The sequence below is a fragment of the Equus caballus genome, chromosome 14 (genome assembly GCF_041296265.1).
Source record: "Equus caballus isolate H_3958 breed thoroughbred chromosome 14, TB-T2T, whole genome shotgun sequence".
Taxonomy (NCBI): Eukaryota; Metazoa; Chordata; class Mammalia; order Perissodactyla; family Equidae; genus Equus; species Equus caballus.
This window is the reverse complement of record NC_091697.1, coordinates 19,670,697-19,696,526: the sequence shown is the minus strand read 5'-3', so window position 1 is coordinate 19,696,526 and position 25,830 is coordinate 19,670,697. Positions and strand designations below refer to the sequence as shown.

The 25,830-nt window shown below is 37.8% G+C and overlaps 1 protein-coding gene across 14 annotated transcripts; it reads right to left on the bottom strand.

Moving 5' to 3' along the window:
• Positions 1-3,372: 3,372 nt before the first annotated feature.
• On the bottom strand, positions 3,373-25,773 carry CLK4 (CDC like kinase 4). Of its 14 annotated transcripts, none has more exons than XM_070233764.1 (15): positions 25,642-25,707; positions 19,452-19,612; positions 18,566-18,632; positions 15,978-16,036; positions 14,608-14,830; positions 13,408-13,498; positions 12,942-13,008; positions 9,904-10,020; positions 9,647-9,813; positions 9,347-9,441; positions 8,959-9,088; positions 7,415-7,497; positions 4,746-4,825; positions 3,946-4,036; positions 3,373-3,866 (listed from the first exon to the last, which is right to left on the bottom strand). In XM_070233764.1, the coding sequence occupies exons 4-15, from the start codon at positions 16,028-16,030 to the stop codon at positions 3,726-3,728; spliced, it is 1,338 nt and encodes a 445-aa protein (XP_070089865.1). In that variant the 5' UTR covers positions 16,031-16,036; positions 18,566-18,632; positions 19,452-19,612; positions 25,642-25,707; the 3' UTR covers positions 3,373-3,725. The 14 variants fall into 14 exon arrangements, with proteins under 14 accessions (XP_070089865.1, XP_070089863.1, XP_023472828.1 ...); XM_070233762.1 differs by lacking the exon at positions 25,642-25,707 and adding an exon at positions 22,592-22,751; XM_023617060.2 differs by lacking the exon at positions 15,978-16,036 and having other exon boundaries at positions 25,642-25,773.
• Between the last annotated feature and the right edge of the window lie 57 nt (positions 25,774-25,830).

The following is a 25,830-nucleotide window of genomic DNA, read 5'->3' as shown; positions in this document are numbered from 1 at the left end:
TTGTTAGGTATGGTAATGGTATTACGATTTTTTTAAAAAACTAATCTGTTAAATAGATACACAGAAATATTATGGGTGAAATGATATGGTATCTGGCATTTGTATTTAAACACAGCAGGAAAACAAGTTGGGGAACAGATGAAACAAAACTTGCAAAATGTTTTTAATTTTTGAAGCTGGGCTATATGTATACAGAGTTTGATTATTCTATTCTACTTTTGCCTATTTTTAAAAATCAGTCACTAATACTATAGAACTAGCCAACTCCCTCAAATGACTCTAAGTATGTTCACATTAGGGAGATAATCCTCTTTTAACTATATCCCAAAAGGCTGGATTGACTAAGGAGCTGTACAACTAACCTTTTGAGCTTTATATTCCCTCTAACAAAACAAAACAAAATCAGTCAACCAACCAAATAAAACTTTAGCTTAAGTATTTAGCTGGAGATAGCAACCTCTTAAAAATAGTGATCAAATGATCCACTCAAGAATTAGAATTGCTTCTACCTATTTGCAAACACACAACATACTAAGCCAGCAAGTACTGATACCATCATTGATTCATAACAAATTCTTCTGACCATAATATTTGAAAATGTCGCTTGTTAATCAGTAGTGGATGTTTAAATTTAAGATATTTTACTTTCACCAAATTTTGTGGGAATTAGAAATTTCAAACTGGAAAAGGCATTAAAAACCCAGGCCACCTACTTACAAAAAGTGTTTCTTCATTCCACAACATCAAGCTAAGCTTTAAATATTGTTATCTGCCTACCTACTTAAGAGAGTACGTTTATGACAAACACACACATAGAAACAGAGATTGGATTGGTGGTTACCAGAGGGGAAGGGGGACGGAGGAGGGCAAAAGGGATGATTAGGCAGATGTGTGTGGTGATGGACTGTAATTAGTCTTTGGGTGGTGAACACGATGAAATCTACATAGAAACTGAAATATATAATGACGTACACCTGAAACTTACATAATGTTATAAACCAATGTTACCGCAATAAAAAAAACCCCAAAAACAGTGCTTTCAAATGACCATGCAATTTTAACCATTTTGATGGTTGAAGCTACATACCAGCTACTGTAAAGAAAAATGTGAACAAATGGAATCCAAGTAATAAAAGTTCCTATTAACCATTACTTTCCATTTCATCCCAAGTCACAAGTTCACAGTACAGCTGTGAATAAGAATCAGACTAATCAAGTTTTTGATTCAATGAGGTGTGTTATACAGGAAAGCACAATGCTAGAACGTAGGAAACCTGAGTTTAAGTCACAATTCAGCCACAATTACTGGAAAACTTGGCCAACTCATTTCTAATTTCTCTAGCATCTAGCCCTTCAAGATTACTCAAAGAAAGAGTTTTCAATTTTATGAACTATAAAACTTCTCAAGGTAGTTTGCCTCCGTCAACTAACAGAAGTCAACTTCATCCTACTCTGAAAAATTTGATGAATCCATGGATAAATGAGACTACCTTGAGAAAATATACAGTAGCAGAAAACACTGGAAATAACGTATTTAGCTGCACTTAAAAAAAAATGCCTCATAAAAATCAAGCTTGACTTCAATGAAATTCCTAGAAATAGTCAACTATGAGGCATCAAATTGTTAAGAAAAATACCTAATTACAAATGATCCATATTTATGCACTGGCCATTCCAAACCTTTCCCGTTGGTGTTGAAACTCCCAGTGCTGTCAAGCAAACACCTGGTGCTTTCAGAAAAGGAGTTCATAGGTCAAGGAAAACGGCGGTTCAGCAGGAGCCTGAGAGCTCGAGGCGGGGAAGGCCCGCAGCAGACGCGCACGTAAGGGCCCCAGACGGACCAAGCTCAGCAGTCGCTCTGGTCTACCTAATTTATTGAAGTTTCACTTTAATTCCCACAACTCCAGGAATTAGGACCAGGAATTAGCAAATACCCTTTGCATAGAAAGTAAATACTTTTTTTCTGAGGGGAAAAGGGGTCAGTGATCATTGACTTCTTAGTAAGAAAAGATGTGGATGTTTTTCTTTCCTCCTCTATCCGGAGATGAGCTGCTCTGCGGACTGAGTTTCTGACGGGGAAGGTAAATGTTAACGTGGGAGCTTGAAGCACTTGTAGGGAAAGGACAAGAGGCTCAGGGAGTACAGCAGCACGGGGAGAACGGAAACGCAGGTGAGAGGAAAGGATGGCACGCACCTGAACCTCTGTAACAACACTGCTAGGTTCAGGAAAAACCTTTTCTTTCCCTCATTAAAAAACCTTATCACATATAACACACTTCAACAATTCTAAGGCACATTCGCTCTACATGGACTGGATCAGAGGCCTAAGGATAATTTATGTCGTGATTCTATGGTAAAATTTATTTCAGCTTTCTTAAATTCCTAGCCAAGTTTAGGAACACAGCCTTAATATATTGGCAAATGCTGCCTATGAATAATGCAGGGAACACAGCCTGGTTTCGTTATTCAAGAAAATTCCATGTATTTTATGTTTAAAATATACAGATAAAACTCAAATCTCTGTGTAAAGCACTTATGAAATAGAGATACTCTTAACAAAAAATAACCTGCATCTGAATAATCAATTACGAATTCTACAACAAAAAATATTTCTACCAGGCAGACTGAACGATAGTTTTTTTTTTTTCTTTAACTCAATTAAGTAACATTTACCATGTAGTTTTTTTAATGTGAAACCAGGTAACAGTAGGGAAAAATACCTACAAGTAAACAAAAAGTTAATCATGTTAACCAACCAATTAGAGTCTGGAAATTTCTGCAGAGGTTTCTTACCAAAGTGTTTTCCAATCTTATCATTCTTTTTCTCCAGTAAAGATTAACACAAATATAAACTGCTTAATAATAACCTTTTTCTCATAGGCTGAGGCTTAAGTATCTATTAACTCCATTTAATAAAGAAACAACTTCAAGACTCCCAAAGACTTGGCATTAAAAACTAAAACCTCAGTCATCAGAATTCCTATTTCTATGTCTGCGACACATTACACAGCCCCTGGGTAATAGAACAGGACTTTCCAAAATGACTTCCTAGTTAGACTTGAATCTTAAATAAAGTGTGTAGGTGTTTTTACCAAGCAATCTGTTACGATGGACAAACTGGATGGCTTTCCTTGAATGCTACTTATCACCAGTGACATCACCCAATGAGACAGAACACAACATGTACAATTTAAAGAAATTTCAACAGTAAACATTTCCTATGGGTTTTGGTTTCGAATCCCTGCCTACCTAGAGTTATTAATACTTATTAACAACTGTAAGAACTGTAATACTGTTCAACAATTAAGAAAAAACTTCTAAAGTTAAGAAAAGTTCTGAATTTGAGGTATAGAAAGAAATATTCATCAGAAATAGAGTACTCAAGATTTCCTTTTACTCAAAAAATCACTTCAAAGAGTTGACCTCCATGTACAAAAGACAAGATCAATCACATTTATCACTGGACACAGGATATTCCAAAGGTCTTTAAAAATGATAATCTCAAAAAGGAAAATTAATTTTAACTTTTATATTTCATTCATTATCAAGACCATACTTGCTTAACAAGATAATTATGCTATTGATACAAAACATACAGTATTTACACTTAACTGTACAAAATAATTTAATGCTTACAAAAATATCAGAATGTTTATAGAGCTGACTGACACAGTCTTAAGTAATCTCTTCTAGAGAAGTATATAGTAAGACCACCGATTTCCATTTCATTTCTTTTTTAATAAGTCAAAGAAAGGATGCTGCAATGCTTCATCTAAGGTAATTCTTTTCACTGGATCATATTCTAACATTCTTCGAACCAGGTCAAACAGTTTCTCATGTTCTTCATCATGACAAAGCATAAATTCCTGGGGGGAAAAATGTTTTTGTTTAAGAAAGGTAATTTAAAAACAGCTGAAACATTTTTTTTAAGCTTTTTTCTTTTACCTTTAATGGTTTGCAGCGTCTCCTAACATATCTACCAGCAGAACTATGTTCATCCCAATCTAGCTGGTCATGATGAAAATACTTGCGTTTTCTACAGGAAAAAGAAGTCTGGATTAGTAAAAATAACAAAAGATTCACATGTTTATCCTGCCCCCACTAGGACAGATGGAAGCATAGGCATCTTTATGTATACACATATATGCATGCACATAACTTTTAAAAATCTCAGCAACAGTTATACACTAGATACCTTATATAATATCTTCCTTAATCTTGCACCTGCTGAGGTTTTAGTATCCCACCTAAGTTGTTCCCAAATACCAAACATGGAACGGTGCCAGCTTCAAAAATAGAGGTTCCTGGATCCATTCCTGTGAATTCTGATTTCACCAGATCTGGAATGGAGCTGGAAATCTTTAAACAACTCCCTGGGTGACTTCTGAGGTGCAGGTATGTTTGGAAACCACTACAGTACCTTCTCCACAGACATATGGCTGGTTAACAACAATACAGATTGATACAACTCCAAAATCAAGCTCTTTTTACTACTCTATGTATTATTTTTATACCAACTTAGGAAAACATTTATGTGAAGGTTAACTTGAGTGTAAATACCATCACTTTTTTTCACTAGATCACAAGCTTAATAGTGCATTAGTTTTTTAAAAACTCGACATTATGAAAAAAATTCAAAATCCACAGTCAAGGAAACAAGTTAATAACCACAAAGTTGGGTTTTCTGTAGTTTGAATATAGGCAACTGCATGTACCCAACAAAGGGCTTTAATCTTAAAGCATACCTTGTTTTCTGAATCATGTGTGTTGGTATGGGTCCTAATATTCGTTCCATCATTGCCAGGTGCTCTTTACTGTCATGAGTCTAAAAAACAAGGAAAAAAGAGATTTAACACTTTCCATTTCCTTACATACACAATAAAGGAAAACACAACAATGTTGATATAGGACTAGATTAGACAGTTACACGATATATATTATACTCTACTTCAAAGAAGTAGACTGAGTTGCATTATTTGGTGCAAATCCAATAAAATTAAAGTATTTCTGAAATGGATCAGTAAGGTTCTGTATAGCGAATGATGCATAATTTATTATAAAACTAAACCGTTTCCTTATTTATTTGTATTTCTTGAGCTGCTTAACTGAGGAATGATTGGGGGAGATAACCAGAAAGACCATCTCCTCATTAATTAGTCACTTAACTAAAATTAACCTCCATTACCCAATGAATAGCACCATATGAACACTTACTAATCCTAGCCAATAAATATACAGTCCCAATAATTCTTGCCAGAATTTTGAGCTAGCTATGTGGGAATATGAGTTTCAAAGAGATTAAGACACTAGCTCAAGGTCATATGACTCATAAATGAGGAGGGCTCAGCTATCAAAACTCATATTATTCAACTATACAGTGATGGAGCTTTGGCTAACTTAGAAGAAAGAAACCTGTTACAGGTACCATTACAGCTAAATGGTATGTTCTTAGAGCAGAGGTCAGGAAATTGTTTCTGTGAAGGGCCAGATAGTAAATACTTTAGAGTTGGCTGGTCACAAATGGTCTCTGTCCCATATTCTTCGTTTGTTAAAGCAGGCACCAGGCAGGATATAGTCTGCCAACCCTCGCTCTGGAGAGCAGAGGCTATATGTAACGCTTTTTTAAATCTATCAACCCCTGTGCCTAGCACATTGCTTTCAAAATGTTAAGTCCTTAATTCATGACAGGAATAAATAATACTGGCACCACATTTTTAAAAAGGGGGGAATCCAAATATAAACCACATCTCAAACCAATGTTAATAATACACACTTCAGAAGTCTCTTAGTTGAAGAGTATTCTGGAGGGGGGATTCCAAATGTAAATCACATCTCAAACTACTGTTTTAATCTGCACTTCAGAAGTCCCTTAGTTGAAGAGTATTCTAGAGGCGGGAATCCAAATGTAAACCACATCTCAAACCAATGTTAATAATCTGCTCTTCACTTAAGAATTCAGTGATTTACAATCACAAAATCATCATGAAGAAAGCATGAACCCTGCTCGACTTTCTTGAACCTACAGCTTACTAGCACAAAACCAGACACTACCTCCTAGAACTGAGTGATAACCATGGTTCTAAATAACAAACTTGTCTATAGACTCAGAGTACTTTTAACAGGATCTCTACAAATTAGAAACAGACGTGCAGTGAGGTGCCCCCAAAGGAAAGAGCACAAACACTCTGCATCATGTGACTCTAAACTCATCAGAGCTTCCTCCCCACCCTCCACTGCCATAACTTGGAATCAACCTCGAAGTATGAGTCAGGATCTCTGAAACTCCCCTGCACCACAGCCACAAAACAGAACACCACAGCACCTTGATCACATCACAACCCTACTTCAAGTTCTTCAATGGCTGCACCACCTAAAGCTTTCAAGACTTTTAGCTTTCAGATGTAAGTAAAATTAGGAGGGAAAAAAGCAGAGACCTAAATAAGGTTTTCATAAAAGGGACACTTTAACACCAAAATAACAAGATGGATAATCTCTAAACAAAGGCCAGAACAGAAACCCTACACAACCATTTTCGTTTTGGACCAACCTACACCTGGAAACCACTGACTTCTAAGATAAGATAAATACCTTTCTAAGGTGAACAAGTCCATCATGAATCAGGCCTTGACTACAGTCATCATTTCTCCATTTTCTCTAGACCCTCCGACAGCACTATTTATTCTTCCCGGACTAGGGCATGTTCCTGTATGCCTCTATGAATTTACAGATCCTATTTCTTCTTCCTGACATGGCCATCATGCTCTCTAGTTTTCTGACAAATTCCTACTCTTCCTTCTAACAATGGCTTAAACTCCCTACCTCCTCAGTGATGCCTTCTCTAAGGAAATCTAACTGGTCATCCTTCTTGGGTTTCCACTACACTTTCTACATGGACCCATTATGGCAAATACCACATTACAGTATAACAGTTTTCCCATGCCTATCTTTTGCACAACTTCCTTGAAGAAAGAGATGCTGTCTTTTCATCTTTAAACACTTAGTGCCTAGAAACGTGTCTAGGGTGTCACAGACACTTAATACTTAGAGTAGAATACAGGTTAATGTTCCTGAATTCTTCTATAAAAAGGAGTGACTTGTTACTTACTGATAGTCAACATAACCAGAACTGAACTAAAACTGGCCACAGTAACACTAATGTAAATTTACGAACGAGCTCCGTAACAAAAAATGGGAACATGAGACAACATGAACCATGGGTTAAAAACTCCATTTACTAAGAGTAGTATTTCACTCAACTAGGGTTTGGAAAAGGATGATCATTTTGCATATGTAACTTTTAATCTTAAGGTCAATGACTCTATGGCAACTTTTCAAGCAGAAACCAAAACTTCAACATGCCTTTAACATTTAAAGTTCATTATGAATTATTAAATGATATTTACTAAACACATACCTGAAAGACTGTGAAGCCAAGGTAATATTCAATAAGAATGCAACCTATGCTCCAAACATCACAAGGCTGAGACCAACCTAAAGCTATTTAAAAATAAAAACAAACATTTCATTATGCAACAATTTTTAATTGCCAATATACTAAATCCTTCCCTATATGGGTGCTCTCTTTACATAGCCCATTGGGACAATACAACAGTAAACTCGAGGTTTACATTTTTATGATTTAAACATTTATGTAACATTGATGTAACGTTTCATATCAAATGTTATTCAGTATGCTCTCATAGTCCTCCATATCTTTACACCAAATTACAGTATTTTAACCTGGGAGAGGGGGCATTTTATGTAAAATAAAGAGGAAGTAGCAAATATTTTCCAAGCATAACTACCAATTTGTGCAAATATTCCATAGTCTCTGAACTGCTTGTGCAATGGGAAGAACAAGCTCATGGCTGTTCCAGAAAATTTTATACATTATTAGTGCAAACAGAGGTCAACAATTATCCTCAGAATATAATTACTAACTCCATCAGCTTGATGCCTGAGTTTACTTCTCCCATTAAAAGAAATAATATAGTTTTACATAAATTATATAAGAACTATAATGGACATTAAACACAATTTCACCTATAAGCAGATTACAGAGCCATTTAAAGTTCAGAGAGAGATCTATATATGTACTTTCAGGCTGTCTATACATGATCATATATATACTTTTTCCTTCAGAATTCTCAATGGCAATACTATTCAGGAAAGAATAAAACACCTAGCCTTCTTAAAAGCCTACATTTAATTGGAAAGGGAAGAAAAGAATAAACCATACAGACGTTTCAATTTTTAAAGATCAAATATTTAGTAAAACAAAAAGGTATACACAAAATCTACTTTAAAAGACACTTCAATTACTTTCAGTAACATCACTGAATTTAAAGATAAAGGAAGAAACAATACATCCAAGGGCCTTGACTATGATTGAGTCATTTTTGTTAACCCTCACAGTGCCTATCATTGGAAGAACAAATGGATAATGGAGTATGGTTTAAAACTTGCAAACAATAGAGCTTGGATCTAAGATCCAAGTTCTCTTCTGCAGCCACTCCCATCTCCCAGTCTAGCTTTTCCCCAAGTGACTGTTACCTTCTGCAGCACACGATTCTAAATCACCCTATTCTCTCACAAGTCACTCGCATTAGCATTTTTACCAGCACCATACTTTTCTGGTAACACGAAAATAGACACTCACATCACTTCAAAATAACATGGCGTACTTAGCCAACAGAGCTTGTTCTCTTATGATCTCCTAAGATTAACTTGTTCAAAAATAACCACCACCTGGAATATCTTTAGATGGTATCATATTTTTCCCACTCAGGAAAAATATTTATAGCAATGTCCAGACAGTTTTTATGAAAACAGAAAACATCTTCTGTACATTGCTAAAAAAAAAATCACTTATCCCCCTCCACCCAACCACTCATAAAAGCTGTAGAGAACAAAACTCTTCCTTCAAGTACAATTATCAGAAGTCTGGTGTCTACTGACCTAAAATGACCTCTGGAGCTCTGTAATGCCGTGTAGATACCAAAGTACTATGATGTTCATCATCGTAGGTTGCACTTCCAAAGTCAACAACTTTGATATCTGTGTTTTTCAGGGTACGTTCATCACGTTTCTAGAGCGATACAGGAGTACATGTGAAGATCAATAAAGACATGAAATATTTTACAGCACTACCCAAAAGGCTTATGTATACATTATCTTTTTGATTTTCAATATAACCCTATGAGAAAGGCAAAGGATGATTCTTTTAGGGTTAAACAATAAGATACACAGTAATGAGCCTCAGAAGTGAAATTCCTCATCCAAGGATCACCAAAGCTAAATTAATTTTAAAGACAATGGCCAAAATTAAAACAAGTTTTTAACTTACCATTTTAGAATTATATTTGACTACATAGTCAGACTTCACAAATAAAATATTTTCAGGCTTCAGATCTGTATGGGTTAATTTATTATGATGCAAAACTACAAGAGAACAAAAAGATACTATTAGTTTCACTTACAAATTTAATCCGTACTGGGGGAAGGGAGAATTCGTAGTGGATATAGAGGTTAAGAGGGGTTTCATCTTTACCTGTAACGTGTATTTTTAGTGACAATGTTTTGACACGTTACGAGTATAAGAAAACTTTAATTTTCTGCTGTTTAAAGATTTATCAAGTATACTTACAATTTATTGACTGGCAGATCTGATATGCCATCTGCCTGATGTGATCAATTTGAAATGGCAGAAAACTATTTTCTTTAATGAAATCATAGGTACTAAGTCCCAGCAATTCAAACACAATACAAACATGACCATGATGATCAAACCATTCTAGCATCTGGACACATCGGCTAAAAGAGATACAAATAAAAACAATTCAGTTCACAGAATTCTGATTATCTCATGTAACATGACAGATCATAATTCAAGTTTATACTCACAAGACACTATTGGGATCAGTACTATTTAAATGTTCCAATACTTGGATTTCTGAACGAGCTGCTTCTCGATATCGACCTACATTTTTTACGATTTTCACTGCTACATGTATGCCATCCCTTTAAAACAAAATAAGATGAAAATGGTAAATGTACAGGAAAGGTTTGAAGACATGTATCCTCTAAAGCATAAACTTATTATCAATTACTCTATGATATTTTTCTAAAATAATCTTTCAGGGCATACCATACCAGATTCCATACAACATCTTTTCAAAATATTTTGGCAAAATATACTTTATATAAAGCTATGATTCCCTTAAACTTATGAATTTTAATGTTTCCAGAATTTTACATTTACCTAAATTTTATACAATAGTTAAAAAAAGATAAAAATATAAAGCTCAAATAGAACATACATATACTACAGCTGAAAGCATTCACTCATTCACCAGACTAGACTCACTCTGCCCTAGATAGTGCATAGGTGTTAATCATGAAAAGACACGGCTTATCCCTATGTACCTTAGAGTCTAAAGAGGAAGGCAGACACGTGAACAACTTATCCTAAGAAGCACTTGCTATGAGGTACCAGGGAGTGAGAGCACGCCTAACTACAGGTGGTTAGGGGAGCTCAGACTTCTTCAGAGAAGAGGTGACATACAACTGAGCCCTGAAAGACAACTATCAGTTTGTCAGATTTGGGAGAAAAAACGAACATTCAGGCAAAGCAGATATCATCAATAAGTCATGAAGCCAAGAAAAGGCTTAGTACATTCACTGATGCATACAGGGAGAAACAGCTACGATATAGAGCAGTGAGCGTCAAACTGGAGCATCTGTAATACTCCCTAAGTGGTATAGAGCCATGAACGATTTTGAGGAGATGGATTCCCAAATCTTCAACCTCCTTTTGTCTTCTTTTCTAAATCTGATCTTTCTGAAGATGAGCCAGCATTCAAGCCTCTTTTTTCACTATGGCACTTCTACTTTACAAAATAAAAGAAAATCTCATGCACCCCTAATTAGTATATTAAGATACGTGCCCAAGGGTGTAAAAAAATCTCTAAGGCAAACAAATTTTTCTAGTGGCTGCAGAGCAAACCTTTTCCCAAGTCTGGTGGTTTCCAACTCACTGCTTTCAATGAGGCCCAAATGAAGTTGTGGGTTGATAAATTATTAAAAAATTATTTTGATGATATTCTGCCTATGATATTTGGCATACAGCTCAAGACTTAAAAGAAGTGCTATAAAACTGCTGTGACAAAATTCCTTCTAGTGTCATCTATTTAATCATACGACCAAGTTTCCTCAGTGCTTACAGCTATAAAAATGAAAAATGGATAAAGGTGTTAGCTAACACTACTGTAGTAATCACACTGCAATATACGAATTTATTAAACCAAAACGCTGTACACCTTAAACTTACACATTATATGTCAATTATGTCAGTTAAAAAAAAAGGAAGAGATATTTAATGCTAAAACACTAAAATATACTTATTTATGAATGCATGTACTCATTTTTTAAAAGCCGCAACCATCCCCAAAAAGATACATTTCTGAGTAAATTTTATGTTTCAGATCTAACAAGTATCAAAATTTATAACAGATTTATACTCCATCAATCAAATACTCATTGGAACATCTCAATTAAATACTCCGAGTCTTGAAATCTCAACAAATTTTAGAAGGATATTAACGGGACATCTGTTGAAATCTGAGTAAGGTCTACAGATTAGGTGACAAAATTTGAAAAGAGTCATGCCCCACATAATGACATTTTGGTCAACGGTGAATCGAATATATGATGGTGGTCCCATAATATTAGTACCATAGAGCCTAGGTATGTGGTAGGCTAGATCATCTAGGTTTGTGTAAGTACACTCCATGATGTTCGCACAATGATGAAGTCACCTAACGGCGTTTCTCAGAATGTATCCCTGTCGTTAAGTGATGCATGACTGTGTTGTCATCTGTGTATAAATAATAATAAAGCAAATATCATAAAATGGTAACGTGAGGAACCTGGGTGAAGGATATATGAGAATTCTTTGAATCATTTTAGCAACTTTTAAGTCTGAAAATATTTCAGAATTTCACTTAATGTTCACATTTTTGTTACAGAGAAGGAAAGAGTGATGATAAAAGATATTTAGGATACTGTTCTTTATGGAAAGTGGAATGAAAATAAGTTCAAGGATAAAACATTTGTAAGAATTCAAGAAGAGCTGTTCATGAATGATGGTAGGTATCAAGCTACTAGAGCACTTATAGATTCCCTCAAACATATTTAAAGAGAGGTGTTTTGTAAAAAAAATTTTTACAAGAAGCTAGAAATTACATTCTTCCTATTTTATGATGAAAAATTTTAGATGTCAATTTAGAAATTCGCAGTTTCACTAAATTGTTTTAAGAGATTCATTTACAAAAAATGAATTTACATTTTTACATTACATACAAGAAAATTCATTTTCCAAAAAAAAAACACAGAAAAGAGGTCCTGGAGGAAAATTTAAAATGAGGTATACAGATAAAGTCACAAAGGGTTTAGTGTAACTCAGTAAAGAATCTGGACTTTATTCTGCAGGGTTTTTTGTCCCCATCCCCCCACCCCTGGAAGGTTTTAAGTAATGTAATTTCTTTGTAGTTTAACAAGCTAACTCCAACATGCAAATATTATCCTTTGGGAATGCAGGTTTTTGAACTAAGATTAGACAGGCTTTATTGTCTCTGCGATTCAAAAGTAAAGCAAAGCACTCTGAATCTCTTGTAGAGGGTGATGGCCTAAGTTCTGGGAGATTCCTTCACCTGAATGCTTACTTTAATTTCAATGAACTCCATCTGATGGAATTTGCCAGCATTCTTGACCCAAATCTACACTAATGGTAAATAAATCATACACAATTCAAGAAATTTTGAATATTTATACCTCCCAGGAAAATACGGCTACCATTTAAAACACCATTTCATGTAAATTATGGATCCTTTGCCACCAAAAATGTAAGAATGTTCCAAAAAGAAAAAACACAACAAACTTACATGCCATGATCAATGCACTCTACAACTTTGCCAAAGGCCCCTTCACCCAAAGTGTCCACGATTTCATCTAAAGTGAGGGGGGAGAAAGAGGTGTAAGTATCTGAGCACAAATTATCTAGTTATTCAAACAATGAATGCTTAAGTGTGGAATATTTCAAATGATCTCTATCAAAGCATAACTAAGGTTTCAGCACTCAAATTATTTTATTTTCAGCTGCTACAAAAACAATTAGATAGAGCTATCTTTCTTGCTCTAAACTCAAATTTCATTGATTATTTTTGGAACTTTAGAGTAGAAATATTTAAATTCTACAGAAAAGAAGAAATACAAAAGAACAACAAACAAACCCACAAAAAACAAAACAAAAAAAGCAATGAAGAGTTCTTTAGCCCCCCGCTGACAAACTATTCTTAAAAAGATTATTCTGTCTGCAAAGTTTAAAAAGTGTTGAAAAATATTCTATACATCTTGCTCTTAGAACGTCTCCACTTTGACAGATCAGGTGACCCTCCTCATCATCCTCTATACTCCTGGATCTTTTCCTTCGGTGGCTCTTCTGGAACGGCAAGTGGGCAGCACCAAGATCGTCCAGCCAATCAATATATCAGAGTGAATTCAGGGCAGAATACGCAATTCATTCAGCGGGGAGATATTCAGGCATTCAGATAAGCACCAGGCCACGAACAGTTGGCAGGAGCAATTTCAAATTCAGTCCCCAGAAATTCACAGGGCACAGTTTATGTTACAGAAGAAAAACATGGCAAGGAACAGATTTTCAGATAAGATACTTCAAGTGGCAATAGAAAAAAACAACACAATTGTCTCTTTAAAATACTGATTTAATTGAAGTCTGAAATTTAAAGAATGCAATGTCATGATCTATCAATCTCTTGCTATAAAATAGCATATGCTGTGAGTTGAGATGTCTAGTTTGTCAGAAAAATGTTTTAAAATGTCAAGATTAGTTGAAATTGTTTATTTAGCAATATTTTAAAACATACATGATTAAAATAAAAGGGGAAAATAAAAGCTACTTAATTTTAACATTCAATCTAATCAAAGCTAGTTCTACTAAGAAAACTTGGGGAGAAAAATAATAATTCAAAGTTTACTGATCAAACAGGTAAAGATGTCTGAGTGTAAAAAAAGGTCAAGCTTTTTGGGTAATACATTTCTCAATCAGCACCCATTTTCACAACTTCAATGTAACTAGTTGCAGACAGTGATGCACTGTGCTATACGGGACTACACTACATACAGGGTTACAACACTTAAGTATCCACCAGTGCAACTTACATATTTGTTTCCAAGTATCAGGAAAAGGTTTCTTTTAAAGTAAAAGAATGTTTAAGATGAAATAAAAGATGGGTGCTTCATCTTTTCATAATATTAAAAAACATAAAAATAAAATATTTCTATTATTAAAATCAAGAAACTCATGATTTGGTCTGCAGAAAATAAGTAAATGTGGGCAAACAAGGGCTAGCTAATAAATACAGATTAGCTATGAGAATTTGGAAGCTTCCTTTTAGGATTCAAGTAATATAAACAATTATAATATAGCCAAATAGTATTATATATAAATTTTTCCAAAATTATCAGCTCATTAAGAGCATTCACAAACAAATAAGTAATCACCCAAAATAAAACCAAAATCAATCATACCGAATGTGACTGATGACTTGAACAGTGTCTATTACGCTTCCTTTTAGGACTGCTTCTCCTGCTTCGGACTGAGGATTTACTGCAGTGGATTCGGTAACTGCTTTCCACATCTCTGTGATAATGTCTAGGAATATATCCTTCACAGTAGTCATTTCTGTATTCATCAACATATCTCCGGTCCCGATAATCTCTCTCATTCAAGGACCTGGCTTCTAAATAATGACTGGAAACACATTAAAGGATTTCAAATTATTCTCTCCATTCTAGAATAATGTGGTTCACACAAAACATTCTCTCAAGAATTCCTGGTTTTAAAACAGCTAATTCAATAAAAGAAAAAAAGTCAAATTATTGAATAAGAATTTATACTTATCTCACAAAACTTAAGAAATAATTTTACTTTAACCAGTAAGAGAATGGGTCCATATTTCTCCATTATATAGACTGCTATCAAACACCTCACATCAAGGACCAAAACTTGAGCCAAATCACTCAATTATGTTCAGTGTTTACTTGGTTAAGTGTCCCTGTACCCTCTGGAGAAAGTTAAAACCAAAAATCCACAAAACTGCTCTTCTGAAATTGATCAGTCTTATAATACATGCATCTGTAATTAAGCTTGCTTTCTTTTCTCAGAGCCACAGACAATCAGAGGCAGGCAAAACAGGATTCCTTTCTCTTTTAACTAAGTGAATTTTAGATGTCCCTGGAACATAGAGAATTCTGTCATGATAGGTGATATATTAGACCTACAAGAAGTCTTAAATGTATTCCAGCCCTTTCATTTTACAGACGACTAAATTAAGGTCTCTAGAAGGAAAATGATTTGCCATGGTTGTAGAGCACATTCTAACCCCTCTTAAATGGGCCAATTTTATTACACATATCACTTATCCCATCTCATCTCCTCTTTGTATTTCTAGCTTCCTGTTATTCCTTTGAGAAATATCAAGACAACATAGCTTTTGAAGGTTGGCCCACGTGCCAAAGACATCTAAAATATACTCCCCTCAAATGAGAAAGGGATCTTGTAATTGCTTGCCTAGAATTACAACAGACCCACCACACTATTTCCCTGTGCATCTTTAATTTCCTCTTATTCCTCCTTAGGAAATACACAAGAATTCTACATAGAAAATAGCAACATCTCGTGCCACAGTGCTTCTGAATCTACAAATCCCTTTGAAAATCTGATGAAAGATATGGACCCTCTTCCCCAAGAAATGCACAAACGCATAAACATAGCTTGGCAAGGAATTTCAGAGGTCATAGACCTCAGGAAGTCAATGGATCCCAGTTAAGCAGCCTTGATCTGATGGAAAGAAAAGGACATGGATTCAATTGGCCCAATTTCCCGTCCCCCTCTCTACCTGGGATGAGTGTCCTCTTCAACAGAGTGCGAAGCTTCAAGAGGGACGCACATGGAGCACTGAGGGAGAGAGGGGACACCTGCCCAGTCAGACAAATCAGCTACAATAATCCTGACAAGCAATGGAGTGACAGATGTTGACTAGATTGCCCTCACCAACCCCTTTTTTTCCCCAGAATATGCTGTCATTCTTTTTCCCAGTGGGCTGGTTTAGGCAGAAATAAAGGAGAAGCATCTCTAAAATTGCTACTCAACAGAGCTGGTATCAAATCCAGGCTAGGGAGATACAGGAAGCCCCTTTTCCCTTTCCCCAGTGTCATTCTTAAGTTCTATCCATTGGAGAAACAACTCAGAATATTAGGGTAAGACTGTGGGTCTAGGTCAGGGATCTGATCAGTTGGCTTAGATCTACAGGGAGAGATGTACAAAACATAAAGCTAGAAATTACCATACTCTCAAGGGCACCCTGCTTAATTCTATAAGGCATCCTTCCTATAAAAGCCCAAAATCTTTCAGAAAAAGCTAACGCTAATAAACTTCAGCTGTAATAGTGCATGAAATTAGAGCTGCTGATAATCCATAAACAATCTATAGAATGACGAACATGGGGTGAAGTACTATCATGAGGATAAACTAAAAAGATGAGGACCTCTTCAATATACAATGACCAAAGCTTAGAAATTATATAAATGAGTCTAGAGAATTATAAAAGCTATGGACAGAGTGGACAGGATGAACAGATTGACTCAATTTCTGAAAATATTCACTCAATGTCCAGTGAATATTTCACTGTAGTCTTTCAAAATAGCCAAGACTAATGAGGCCATGGGCATTCATTTTTAACTCCACACAGGTCCTGTGGAAGATTCAAAGATATATAAGACAAAATCTCTGTCAACAAATAACAGTTTGAGATTACTCACATAAAAGTAAAAAACTCAACAGTGCAGGAAATGCTGAAAGGTTGCATATGACTGCTTAGGGTCAGAGAAAGGAAAAAGCTCACACTGCTTAAAATGGTCAGGGAAGCCTTCATGAAAGAGAAGGAAAGAACTGCATCTTACAGGGGAGTCAGGATTTGGACAAAGTGGCAAGTAGAAGAAATGCCAGGGGAAAAGAATGGCCTATTACTATCTTACACTTATAGAACGCTTTCAGCCACAATGGCTTAGATGGGTTTGTCCACGTGTTACCCAGGAAACAGTAAGACAATTCCAGCAAGAGCAATGCTCACACAGGGGAACATGGGCAAATAACCAACCTGGGAACAGACCAACCAAAATCTGCGTGCCAGGCTAAGGAGTTTAAAACAGTGTTTCTCAAAGGGTGGTCTCTTTATCAACATCATCAAAATATGGAATTATTAAAAATAAAGATTCCTGGGCCCCAGATCAAATTCAATCTAAATCTGGTAATACGCATTTTAAACATACCTCTGAGGTGACTCTATTCACACTAAAGTTTGAGAATCTCTGGTTTAAGACTCGACACCCTATGTTATAGGAAGACATTTAAAAATTTTTACCACAATATATCAAGGTGGTTTTATAGCACACCAGTCTTGCCAATATACTGTGCAGAACTAGTTAAGCTTGTAGGAAGGGAAACCAATTCACAGGCTATTGCCAAAAGTCAAATCAGAAAGAAAAGACCCTTTGCAATATACATGAAAAAAGGTAAAATAATTGACATACGATGAAAGCTCTTATAAATCAGTAAGAAAAATACACCTTGACAGAAAAAATAGGCTAAGAATACAAAAATAATGTTCAAGTGGTCAATAAATATATGGCAATGGAAAAATTCACTAGAAATTTAAAAATTCAAATTAAAACAAAACACTGGTCTTGGCATTTCAAAACAGCCAAGACTGGTGAGAACACGTAGGAGTATAACTTGGTACAAACTTTCTAGAAAAAGACAGTAATATGCAGCAAGAGCCTTCCAAGAGTTTATACCCTTTAACTTGAAAATGTCCCTTCTTAGAATCTATTTTCAGGAAATAATCAGAGGTAAAGATTTGTATACAAAGATTTTTACGAATACATAATTAGAAATAATTTTACATCCAAATAATGGGGGACTAGCATCTTACCAAAGTTACCTTCTTTATACTTTTCTGTGTTTTTCAACAATTTCATAGAAAATACCTGTATAAAGTTTTTAATCTTTAAAATGACTATCAGAATATTCCAGATTATAGAGAGCAATTACCACCAGACATCTCTAGTGTCAGTGTCAAAGAAGCTACTGCCTGGTGGTTGACTGGACTGACTCAGTAGCATGTTTACGTAGTTATGAACATGAATGAACTGTTCATGAATCAAATCACTTCCTTTCTACATATACAATGTATAATAAACCCACGAGTGATTAGTACTATGATGTTAAGCCTTACAAAGCATTTTGTATTTATTAATAATAGGATACAGATGTTTTTCTATAGTACATTAATTAGCTCAGGTAATTGAAATCCTGGCATACACCTTCCCTCTTCCTCCCATATAACTGTGTGATGAAGAATGACTAATCTGCATTGACTACCAACAAGCTCACTGTTTTGCATGGAGAAGGAAAAAAATTACATACTGTTTTTTAAAGTAACCCCAGCTGGCTAATTTAGAAAGCAATCTGGTAAACAGTCCCAATGGAACATCTGCACAAAACAAGGAGAAAACAGAACCAACAAAAAAATGAGAAAGGGAAATTAACGGAAGGCAGAGTGAAAGAAACTCTACTCACCTAGCTTTTCTTTAATCATTTAGGAACTTTAAAATTTCCTTTAATTCTATATAAATGTATTCCCTCCAAATGTTACACTGGTAAGAATGCAAAAAAACAGGACACATGCTATTGGAAATTTTTATTGAGGCCCTTTCCTAAATTATCGGCTAGTGCCTGTGCAAAGGAATGGTTTCTTACAATAACCAAGCTTCCAAAACCCCAAACATATCCTTTGGCCTTATCTACAAAAATAACCAGTAGAACATAGTATAAGTGACTAATCCCCAACACACTTTAACGTTCCCAAACAGCACATGCTGTTTTTCTCATCTGGAGTAACTCTCCCGGCCCCCTGTTATCTCTCACTTGTAGAACACTAAATGAGCACCCCAACATACATATCTCCCTCCTACATACAAGTTAAAGGCACTGACTGGGCATCCTTATCATCACTATTACTTAACCTTTATACTGATGGAAGCTGGTACTCAATCAACTGTCTCTCATCATTCCTAGAGACAAAGATATATGAGGGTAGAAACTGTCTTATTCATAGCTGTAGCTTCACCAGCTATATGGTGTCTAGCCTATATGAGTATATAAGTGTATAAGAGGCACTCAATAAACAATTCCTGAATGAGTATTTGTTGACTGAATTATAAAACAATTTGACAGATGAAAGCTATATAAGCTAACGACAAATCATCAAAACTATCAGTGTTAAAATGCTACTAATTCAAGAGTAATTTACCAATCAGAGTCTTTAAACTGGTGATGTGGTTTACAATGTCGGTTCTCCTGCGTACTACTATGGGACCTCCTCTTCCGTTTGTGACTTCCACCGTAGCTTTCATGTCCCCAGCTTTCTCTACTATCCCAATCAGGGCAGTGAGTTCTTTTGGAATGCCGCATCTGTTAATGGAAATGAAAAATGAGTTGTGGAGGTTACAGATGGTAATATTTAGTGAACAACATATCATACATTAATGCTATTTAAATATAAATACCCAGCACATAAGGTCATACAGGTTCTAAAATCTTTGTAGGTAACAATTCCCAAGGCACGGGGCCCTGTTCCACTGGTACGTCAGATGACTCTAAGTGGCATACAGATCTAGCACTAAATGATGGATAACACTATGAGACTTTATTACAGTCTCTTCCAACTCTTCTGGAAAAATTCTCAGCTTGGTGCTTGTTTTCAACTAACATTTGCTAAGTGCCATTTTAAAAATAAAAAAAGAGACAGGGTTCAGGGTTAGAGCCTTCAACAAACAACACTATCTGGCTAGAAATTAGTAACTTTTAAAATTTTATTTGATCATTACCTTCTTTTTATGGTAAATTATTACTGATCTCCTAATTAAGTTATTGATACAATTTCTTTTTTAAAATGTTAACTTTAAAATGTAAGCTAATTTAAGGAGAATATCACAAGCGTCATGCAGCTTTGGCAAAATACTGTAATACAAATAAGTGAGACAAACACTTGGGGATACTAAACATAGGAAGCGACTTTGTTTTAAAAGTAAAGAACCATTAATAAAGCTTCTTTTTTTCAAATACTGGAGAATTCCTTTCTCTAAAGGTCAAAATAATTCCAAGCTTTGAAAAAAAAAAGATTTAAAAAAATAGCACAGTATTCAACAGGGAAACAAAGTCAATAAAAAGACTATTTTATGAACTCATTTTCTCTACCCTACAATTATTCTTAAAATTAAAACATATTTGTTGTAGATCTAGGGTGACTCTGGAGAAGAATTCAACCTACGAGGATGCATCTGGTCACAGTGAAATCAGATGATAATGGTGACAATTCCCGGATTCTGTCTACAACCTCTAACACAGTTTCCTTCCAGGTTCAGTATCTGTGTTCCAACAATGTAATTCCTGCCTCTCCCCATGTTAATTCTTTCCAAAGCACTTAAGTTTTTAACAGTGACATCCAAACTCTGCTAAAACAGAGTGGGTTTCACAACTCAGCAAAGAGCTGACGAAGGGTAAAACGGAGCAAAACCAACTTAGTTAACCTCCTTCAGCTTGCCCAAATGACTTACTAAGAAATAAATTCAAGCAAATATTTAAATGATTTCAAAGGGATTAAAAAAAGACTTTGAAATGAGGCAGCTTCAATTCTCCTGGGAAGTATTTCCTAAGAAAAAGTATGTATTCCCTAAGAAAATGTATGTATGTATGTCTATCAGAGCCTGATGACACCAAATATTCAGATCTTTGTGACTCACTTCTCTTGCTGATTCTAATTCTACGCCCATCAAGCACCCTTCTGATAATGTAGCTCCTCTTTTAGCTTGCTTAAAAAAAGGAAGAGAAGGTATTGGTCAAGTCAAACAAAAATCCTAAAACTCTTGTTAGAGTTTTCACTGGAAATTAACTGAGAATTTTGGTTTGATATAGAGTCACTTCAACATAGGAAACTGAAATGAATGACACTACAAATCAACTTGACGCAAAAGGCCATCAGAAAAGCCACCAAAAAAATTTATATTTCTAGTAGAATTCTTCTGACCCTTCCTTCAATTACCAATACTGTCCCAAAAAACCACATTAGGAACTCTTTAAAATAGCTTGGTTAAGCATCTGCAAGCAAAATTACAACATCTGATGACTGAGAGTTATGATGACGACCATCCGTTATTACGCAGTTCTTGCAAAACAAGTGTGTTTTAGTTTTTTTCCTCCTTCTGTCAGTGCCACAACCAGCTCACCTCTAACAAGGCAAAACTCTCAAATAACCAGTTATCAATATGCAAACAGTAAAATAAGATTAAGCATCCTGAGAGAGCCAAAGATTTTTATTCCTCTAGTCAAATTTTTTACTACGTTGAATTTAATTCAGCTGTTGGGAACCCCTGTCCCCCATTTCAGAAATATTTTCTCAGGAGGTAAAGAGAATCCTCGACCCATGGTCTACGGGTTAAGTTTCCTTCACATGCGCTACCTCTAATTAATAAAGAAAAACTACCTAAAATTATTACCTTACCTCGAGCTAATAAAGAATCCTACGTGCTAGAATTTCCCGATAATCTTTCAAGAAAAACATCAGACGCAATAGATCCGAAGGTATACATATCCGTATCAGTAATCTGATTCTCTCCTGCCCTTTAATACCAGACACTTTTGGCCTAAAAATACCGAAATAGCTTAAAGTTACGATGAGCCGGCTCCAGGAGGAGCGCACTTTCTGGGAGCAGGGAGCCTGCGGGTGCGCGGAGCACAGCCACGCAAGGACAATTCTAAGACCAGGGGCCCGGCGCGGTCAGTGCGGAGGGCCGTTTCCTAAGGATCGAACCAGCGCATCACGGCCACCTAAAGAATCAAGGACATCGCGACGCTCCAGTGCCAGGAACGCAGACCCGCGGCAACCACGGTACGCCCCGACTTGGGAAAGCGGCGTCGCGGCCAGGACGCACCTCTCCGCGTCCCCCTCCTCAGCGCGGGCTGAAATGCCCCCGGACTCGCAGCTCCGCGGACGCCCGGGGCCTCCGGCGCGCGCAGACAGGGAACCTGCCCGGCTCGGAGACGCCGGACGCTGCACACGGCGCGGACCAGGCCGCCAGGGGGGCCCGACCCTAACAGGCGCGGGGCGGCCCCGGGGGCTTCCCGACAGGCCCGCTCTCGCCAGTGAACAAGCCCGCCCCGCGGAGCGCAAGCGCGCGGCCGGGCGCTCAGGGAAGGGCTCTCCGGTCGGCCCCGGACTCTAAGTCTGCCACGGCGCCCGGGCAGCTTGGGCGTGGAAGGCCACCGGCAGAGCTGCGCCCCGAAGGAAGCCCAGCTGCCGCGGCCCGGTGCCCGGTCGTTTCTCCGACTCCTGGCTTCGAGACAAGAGACTGGGAAGCCGCCCGGCCCAACGCCCCCGACCCGAAACCTTACCTCCGCAAAGGCAAAAGGCCTTTTGGCCGAGAAACGTCGCCAGACCGCCGTCTTCTCTCTCCAGCCGCTGCGACAAACACCCCACAAAATGGCGGCAGCGCAGTCTCCCTTCAACCCCCCAGACGGCTTCCAGCGTCTCCTACGCCGCGCGAACGCGCCTGCGTAACAGAGCCTCGCGCGCTCCCGCCGCTCCCAGTGAGGGGCGGGGCTCCGTGTGACGTCAGGGGCGGGCCCGCCCTCCACACTGCGGCTGCGCGGTCCGGGTCGTCCCCGCTTTAGGCCTGGCGGGGTCCAGGCGGCTCGTAGGTGGATTTTGTCCCCATGGGAAAAAAGCCTGTGCCCTGCCCTAAGCCTGTGGCGCGTGTCTGCCCCTTCAGGTGGAGTTATCTCGGCAGACCCTGCGGTGGCCCCGTTTCCTGCTCTCCGGCTCGAGCGGGTCGCACCAGCGCGCTCTGACTCCGCCCCTGTCGGACTGAGGCGCAGACAGAGCGGGCGCGCGGGAGCTGAGCCCGCGGCCGTGAACCGGGGCGCCAGTCCAGCCGCGTGGAGCTCCCAGTGGACGAGGGAATAGGATAAATAAAGAGATGTCTCAGCAGCCGAGCTCAGGCGTGCTTATCTTTCAAGGCCTGTGCTCCTTATCGGAAGGACGCAACAAAAAGGAGGACGTTTCAGCGGCCACTATATGCAAGGTTCTTCCTGTTATGGTCCCTGCCTCCTGGGTCGATAGGGTAGCTGGAGGTCTCCTTAACGAAGTTCTCCCCGTTATTTGTCCCTGTGGGTTGATTTTATTTAACCAAGACTAATATCCTGAGAGCTGGTGAGCATCCATTAAGGGGCTTACTTACCTCAAAGTGTTTTGCAGTTCTAAGACTCGCCACACAGTTCCCCATTGTGAGTGTAGAGTGAAAAGAGAGAACAGGGCCAAAGTCTGAGCCTTTGGGAACACTTTTAAGGGACAGAGAAAAAGAGCCTCAGAAGGAATGATCAGAAGGAGAGGTGAACCAAGAGTCTGGTGTCAGAGAAAGCAAGGGAGAGAGCTTAGATGAGGGAAAAGTTGACTGTGCCAGATGCTGGGAAGGGGTCAGGTCTGGCTAGTACTGGAAAGTGTCAAGGGGCTCCTGTATCCTGACATGGATTCCCTGGATGAAAGGGAAGGCCAGAAATCAAATTTGGGAGGGCAGGGTTGGACTGTCATGGCATAAACCCAACAGCCTGAGGGAGACCTGAGCTCTTACACCTTGTTAGGTGAAAGGAGGGCCCTGTAATTGAATGATCTAACATCATAGAAACTTGTGCCATGCCCTTTGGATAAATTGAACTCTTGTGGAGATTCTGCCACACTTCAAGAAGTGATTTCTTATGGAGATTGTACCCCACTTCAAGAAGTGAAGTTGCAAAAACAATTGGAAAATTGGAAATGAAAATTCTTTATGCTGTAGAATGAAACACAATGTTATTCTCTTCACCTGGAATAGCCACCATTTCTGTATCTACAAATTTAGATCTTACCCATCCTTCAAGGTCCATCTCTAAGATGCTATCCCTGACTATATCAGTTCCCACCCATCTCCCTTCTCTTGACGACTCCACTTGGAGATAAGGTCCTCAAACAGTTGGCCAAGGCACACTGGTGTGTCTGGAGCCGCCCGGGTGTGGCCACTACTTTTGCCGAAAGAGTACTATTTATTGGCTCTACAACTGATGACACATACTGTTTCAAGGGCATCTATCAGACGGAAAGTTAAGCTGAGTGGACCGGGCCATCTTGCAAGGTAAAGTGGGCCTCAGCTTGCTGCATATAGAGGCATAAATTCAAGCTGGCACCAAAGAAAGTTCCCCTTTGTGCTGTATGAGAGATCCTACTCTTGTGAGGATATAGGAGAACCTGGTCAGGACAGTGCACAGTTCTCAAACAGCAACACGAAGTTCAAAGGCAGCCAAGCAGAAAGGCCACCTACAGGGGCATTTATAGACATCACAAAACAGCCTTACCCAATAGTGGAGACTGCTTTTTAGTTACCACTATCCTGTTCTAGTGTCATTTTGAGTAATTTGTGTGCTACCAAAAGGACTAATATTTCAAAGTGTGTAGTGATCAGAAGGAGGTTGAGAACGTATGGCTTGTGTGTCTGGCATGTGGTATAGCACTATGGTGCTCCCTATTGTAATGTGTGGCTTCTGTGTTTTGACTGGAGACAGGGACCTGATTTATGTTGTCTTTGGTATCTCAGTGTCCACACCCCAGTTCGTGTTTGTAGGTTGTTTATGTAAATTGCTTTTGACCATTTGCTCAAAGTTCTTAAGTGATTAAATCAAAGGTAGAATGAATCCTTGCGCCGGTTAGCCTAAAAATCTTACAATGGTTGGCAACCTCAACCATTTCTGTTAAGTCATTTACCTGGAAAATGAACACTTTTGCTTAGAAGACAATGAAAAGCTCTAAATTTCTGAGAATCCACTACCAACATTAGAAAAACTGCCTAATCCAGCAGCTTCATCTCTACACAAGAACAAATATGTCCAAAAACCCTTAAGTTAAACCATGTTTCAAAAAATCTTAGCTTTGAAGAGCAACCAGAGGAATATTCTTATCCCATATTCTAGCACAGAAATTCTGTATGCTTAACTTTGGATGTAGAATATAGTCATCTGTGAAAGCAGAATTCCAGAGTCAAAGTCTAAACTGTTACATAAATTAAGCTTAATAAAAGCTTGCCATCTGTTTAAACCTTCACAAAGATGTAAACAAACCTTTAAGAGTTATAACCTGTTAAAAGTTGCTTATAATTACCAATCTGCATTCAGTTAGATTTTTTTTTTGTTATTTTTAGCTATCAACTAAATACTCATTATGTGCTAACTACTTTCTATTCCTGATCTTGTTTAATAGTCTAAACAACCCTATGAAGTGGTCATTGCTTACTTGCTCTAGGTCACAGTTATCAAGCACCAGAACCAAGTCTCGATCTGAGGCCTCGCTTACTCCAAACCTCTTGTGTTTAACTCGTTCTATTGCTTCAACTCATACAACAAAGTACAGAGCAACTTACTTTACTTAGTCATGGGGGAAAAACATACTGAGTCCATCTTTCAGCAAGACCAAAGGAGTTTGCCTTAAAAAAGCCAATGTCCAAGGTGATATATCATTGAAGGCTCATGATGAAACAATGGGTCAGTTTATCTGCGGCACATCGAGGTCATCAGAGGTCCCAGTGTGCCTTATTCACTGTCAGCAGCAA

Bases quoted from the DNA above. Each gene is read 5' to 3' on its own strand.
- CLK4 (XM_023617060.2), bottom strand. From the start codon at position 19,554: ATGAAAGCTACGGTGGAAGTCACAAACGGAAGAGGAGGTCCCATAGTA. The intron at 13,009-13,407 runs GTATAGAATATT...CCCTCACTTTAG, and splicing joins AGACGTTCTAAGAGCAAGAT to ATGAAATCGTGGACACTTTG. The intron at 9,089-9,346 runs GTAAGTTAAAAA...GTATCGCTCTAG, and splicing joins TCAAATATAATTCTAAAATG to AAACGTGATGAACGTACCCT.